This window comes from Camelina sativa, chromosome 15 (genome assembly GCF_000633955.1).
Source record: "Camelina sativa cultivar DH55 chromosome 15, Cs, whole genome shotgun sequence".
Lineage (NCBI taxonomy): Eukaryota > Viridiplantae > Streptophyta > Magnoliopsida > Brassicales > Brassicaceae > Camelina > Camelina sativa.
The window spans coordinates 10,694,379-10,699,186 of NC_025699.1; the positions used below are offsets into that span (position 1 = coordinate 10,694,379).

The window sequence follows — 4,808 nt, forward strand, 5'->3', positions numbered from 1 at the left end:
GTTGTGCCTGACTATGACTGCTTGGTCCAGTGACTTGAGTTGGTGCCCTCGAACCTTCGTAAGATGTTGCACTCTGTTTGGTTGGTTCACAGAGTTAGAAACTCAAGATTTAGTTTGTGTTAATATAAATACAAAAATATCTTCCTTCCCTTACCGGATAAGAAAAGAGTGCCCTAGGCCCACCAAAGCCAGGCATACTAGTATCTGGAGTTTGTACATAAGGCGGGGGCATGGAGGCACCAGAAGCAATTGACACATTTGGCTGTGAAATTAGAGATGGGGGTCCAAGTGGCACAGGTTGCACCTGATTTAATTGGCTAGGTCTTTCAAGAGAATGGTGCATTGATTGTAATAACTGAGGTGCATAAGATTGAGGTGGATATCCAATGTTCATCATTGTGCCACCTCTTCCTACAGATTGAAAGTTATGAGAAGACAATCGAGTAACTTGATCAGGATGAGGAGCTTGCATGGTAGGACGAAACTGGCATAAAAAAAATACAAAACACATGTTAAGGGTTGAGCTGACAAATAGTCTTCATATATACATGTAAGACATAAACATTACCTGAAAGTTCATAGATGGAGGAAAGCCTCGGGGTGGTTCTAAGGAACTCGCATTAGGATGCTGGAATGGCTTTCCAAAAGAAAAACAAAATGATAATTAGATGTAAAACTCAAAAAAAAATCATAAGAATAAAAATGGTGGGGAAAATCAGAAAAGATGGGAACTCGCAGAAATATAGTGCACATTTAAAGGCTAATGTTATAGAAGTCGCTCTTTAATATCTTATCCACACAATGAAAAGAAAAATCAATATGAAAACATGCTCACAAGTCTGTTTAATCCATGAGGAAAAACACCAATTAAAGGCCCCATGAATACTCAATATGTCAAAATGAATATCCTAAAATACCAAATATCATAATTCAAATGTCTTGAGGCATTTAGAAATTAAACCAAAGCCAGTGGCCTCAAGGTAGACAGGGTAATAGAGTATTGGAATAAAGGGGTCGCAAAATAGAACAGATAAAGGACAAAAATAGTGCTTGCACTCAGTAGTTTAATCCTATGCATACCTGAATGCCAGGATACTGAGGGTTATTGGCCATCTTCCAACAGTATTAGCCTCAGTGCCACCAGTGGAAGATCCACCAAAAGAAAAAAATGGGAAAAAATACTAGACCTGTATCACAACCACAAAAATAGGAAAAGATGATGTGGATTAATCTGATCATGCTGTCTAACTTAACCAGCCGTAACATGAGGATAAATGATCAAAAATGATCCACTAATCAATCAGAAGCTTAAAGATTCCAACTCTAGGTTTTACTCTTGCAGATTACATATAAATTAAAACTAGTCTACACGGAAATGAGACTAGAAACTAACTCAGTCAATCAAGTTCTACCCCAGAAGATACGGAATTTTCAAAAAAACGATAACAAAACCCTAATCAGAATAGTCTACACAGAAATGAGACTAGAAACTAACTCATTCAATCAAGTTCTACCCCAGAAGATACGGAATTTTCAAAAAAAACGATAACAAAACCCTAATCAGAACAATAGGAATGAGGAAATATCCCAAAACTTCAAACAGTTCTCAGTTGCTTTTAGTCAATCGCAGAATTCAAACACAAGCCCAAAGCAACGACTATAGTTTCCAGCGAAGAGAAGGAAGAATCGAAGAAAATTACCACTCGCCGGCGAGGAGAAGTCGATGAAGAAGAAGTTGAAACTCACAGTTCAGAGCCAACACGACGGTACTGCGCTTCACCCCTATTAAAATGATTAAAATCATAAAACATATATACTGTATGTATAAAAAAAAAAGGTCAATTTGGTGTCTTCAACTGGGCTTACCAACCCGCGAGTTTAGGCCCAAATGCTTACCACGTTTCAATTCTGAGTTCGGTTATTTCATCCCGGTTTAGTGGTTTACCACTGTTTACGGCCACGAAGGGAGATATCGAAAAATAGCATAGGCGGCAAATTTTCAAAATTAGAAAAGAAACAAAAAACACAGCTCATAAAAAGCGTTACGCTGCCGACAAAAATAAAAAATAAGCGTTAACGGTTTGAGATTGGAAATTCTGAAGACACGTGTCATCCATCAACACCAGCTCACCCATCTGACGCCCTTCGTGGTCACCTAAAAAGATGGGATCGTGTATAAATATCTACTGTACTATTTTTTATCAAAGGGAACGACACACATCTCAAAACCAGATCTAGATCTATTTTTTCTCTAAGGAAGGCGTCTTCGCAAACGCCTCGATTCTTTCTTCTTCTTCGTCGTCGTCTTCTTCTTCGATTTAGCGAAAATGAGGGAATGCATTTCGATCCACATTGGTCAAGCTGGTATCCAGGTCGGAAACGCCTGTTGGGAGCTTTACTGCCTTGAACATGGCATCCAGGTTCATCTCCCTTCCTAATCTCTCTCTTTGTTTACATGTATCTGTTTAGATCTGCCTCGTAAATCAAAATTGCTCTCTGGTTCCGTTAAATCTGAGATTTACATAATGTATATCGCTAGATCTTCGAATTATTTGACCGAATCCCTCAGATCTGTAGTTATGGGAACCAGATCTTGCATTCCCGAGATGTATGATGAATGAGAATCTGTTTGATTTTGTTTATGACATTTTAGATCTATCTCTATCGGTTGTTGTTTGACTTGGATCTTGCTTTGCCGTAATCATTTGATGAACATTTGCGTATTTTTTGTTGCGAGTATTTAGATCTGTCTATGTGAATCTGTTATGACGTGAAATGTTTTGTGAATCTGTAGCCGGATGGCCAAATGCCGAGTGACAAGACTGTTGGCGGAGGTGATGATGCTTTCAACACCTTCTTCAGCGAGACTGGTGCAGGAAAGCATGTTCCTCGTGCTATCTTCGTTGATCTTGAGCCCACTGTGATTGACGAGGTCAGAACTGGTACATACCGTCAGCTTTTCCACCCTGAGCAACTCATCAGCGGCAAAGAGGATGCGGCTAACAACTTCGCCCGTGGACATTACACCAGTAAATCCCTCTTCTCTTAATAAATATCCTCTGTTGATCTCATATTTTTGCATATCTAGTGTTATTGACTCTTATTGCTTTTAAATCTTTCTTGTGTCAGTTGGAAAGGAGATTGTTGATCTCTGTCTAGACCGTATCAGGAAGCTCGCTGACAACTGTACTGGTCTTCAAGGTTTCCTTGTTTTCAACGCTGTTGGTGGAGGAACTGGATCTGGTCTTGGATCTCTTCTCCTTGAGCGTCTCTCTGTAGACTATGGAAAGAAATCCAAACTAGGATTCACTGTGTACCCTTCACCTCAGGTTTCAACATCTGTTGTTGAGCCATACAACAGTGTTCTTTCCACCCACTCACTCTTGGAACACACTGATGTCTCTATCCTCCTCGACAATGAAGCTATATATGACATCTGCAGACGTTCCCTCGACATTGAGAGGCCTACTTACACTAACCTCAACCGTCTTGTCTCTCAGGTTTATATCCTACCTTCCCTTGGCATGCTCTCTACATTTGGTCTTTTTTGTGTTCTGCTCTTCTAATGCGCTTTACTGTTGCTCTTTTTGCTTTCAGGTCATATCTTCCTTGACCACTTCTCTGAGGTTTGATGGTGCTTTGAACGTTGACATCACTGAGTTCCAGACTAACTTGGTTCCATACCCACGGATTCACTTCATGCTTTCCTCGTACGCTCCTGTCATCTCTGCAGAGAAAGCCTTCCATGAGCAACTCTCTGTTGCTGAGATTACCAACACTGCTTTTGAGCCTTCTTCTATGATGGCCAAATGTGACCCTCGTCATGGTAAGTACATGGCTTGCTGTCTGATGTACAGAGGTGATGTCGTCCCCAAGGACGTGAATGCTGCTGTTGGCACCATCAAGACCAAGCGTACCATCCAGTTTGTTGACTGGTGTCCAACTGGATTCAAGTGTGGTATCAACTACCAGCCACCTACTGTTGTTCCCGGTGGTGATCTGGCCAAGGTTCAGAGAGCTGTGTGCATGATCTCTAACTCGACCAGTGTTGCTGAAGTCTTCTCCCGCATTGACCACAAGTTTGACCTGATGTATGCTAAGCGTGCATTTGTTCACTGGTACGTTGGTGAGGGTATGGAGGAAGGAGAGTTCTCTGAAGCTCGTGAGGATCTTGCTGCTTTGGAGAAAGACTATGAGGAGGTTGGTGCCGAGGGAGGTGATGATGAAGAGGATGATGAAGGTGAGGAGTACTGAGTGACATCTTCTTTGATATTGTTTGGGTTTGCTGTTGTGTGCTTTTGAAAGGCTTGAAACTCTTTTGTACCAAGTCTTACCTATCCGTCTGTTTTCTTTTGTCAAAACTTGGTGTTTGAACTTTGTGTGTGCTATATCAATCTATCGTTGCTCTCCTATTCTTCTTGCATTTGGTTAAGAGCTGTTTCGGAGAACATTCATTTGACACTAATAATGTTCTAGACAACATCAGAACATCTGTGAACATTGCAGATAATATTAAGAAAATTATCAAGACGAGAAAAGGCAAGTAGTAATCGTAAAAGAATTTGATCATTTAGTTCTTTTTGATGCATCTTGAAATTGGTTAGTGATCCGGTATGTCTTCATCCTCAATCCTCAAGTAGATCATTTTGAATGTTAGATTCATTCCAAATATAATACAAATATAATATTTGAATGTTAAATTCATTCCCAATGTTTGAATTGGTTGTCAACTTCTTATAACTACACCTATCATTATAGCATTAGCTGAGTTCTCAAAGTGATCTACTGTTTTTTTTTTTTTTTTTTTT

At 40.1% G+C, this 4,808-nt stretch overlaps 2 protein-coding genes across 3 annotated transcripts in view; one reads left to right on the plus strand and one right to left on the minus strand.

Moving 5' to 3' along the window:
- The window catches only part of LOC104746363 (pre-mRNA-processing protein 40B-like), a 12,145-nt gene extending 10,360 nt beyond the window's left edge, over nucleotides 1–1,785 (minus strand). Inside the window, exons 1-5 of one of the 2 annotated variants that reach the window (XM_019236865.1) lie at nucleotides 1,701–1,785; nucleotides 1,081–1,187; nucleotides 569–637; nucleotides 155–484; nucleotides 8–73 (exon numbers count right to left, since the gene is read on the minus strand). In XM_019236865.1, the coding sequence (XP_019092410.1) occupies nucleotides 8–73; nucleotides 155–484; nucleotides 569–637; nucleotides 1,081–1,113 (498 nt within the window). In that variant the 5' untranslated portion in view covers nucleotides 1,114–1,187; nucleotides 1,701–1,785. The remainder of the gene's footprint in view (nucleotides 1–7; nucleotides 74–154; nucleotides 485–568; nucleotides 638–1,080; nucleotides 1,188–1,700) is intronic. The other variant, XM_010467822.2, reaches the window with a different exon arrangement.
- Nucleotides 2,178–4,423, plus strand: LOC104746364 (tubulin alpha-2 chain-like). The gene is made up of 4 exons (XM_010467824.2): nucleotides 2,178–2,420; nucleotides 2,795–3,029; nucleotides 3,130–3,500; nucleotides 3,598–4,423. Exons 1-4 carry the CDS (start codon nucleotides 2,328–2,330, stop codon nucleotides 4,252–4,254), a joined length of 1,356 nt encoding a protein of 451 aa, XP_010466126.1. The 5' UTR covers nucleotides 2,178–2,327; the 3' UTR covers nucleotides 4,255–4,423.

Excerpts from the sequence above, each read along its gene's own strand:
- LOC104746364 (XM_010467824.2), top strand. The coding sequence starts at position 2,328 with ATGAGGGAATGCATTTCGATCCACATTGGTCAAGCTGGTATCCAGGTC. Across the intron at positions 3,030-3,129 it reads CGCCCGTGGACATTACACCA|TTGGAAAGGAGATTGTTGAT; the intron begins GTAAATCCCTCT and ends TTCTTGTGTCAG. Across the intron at positions 3,501-3,597 it reads TCAACCGTCTTGTCTCTCAG|GTCATATCTTCCTTGACCAC; the intron begins GTTTATATCCTA and ends TTTTGCTTTCAG.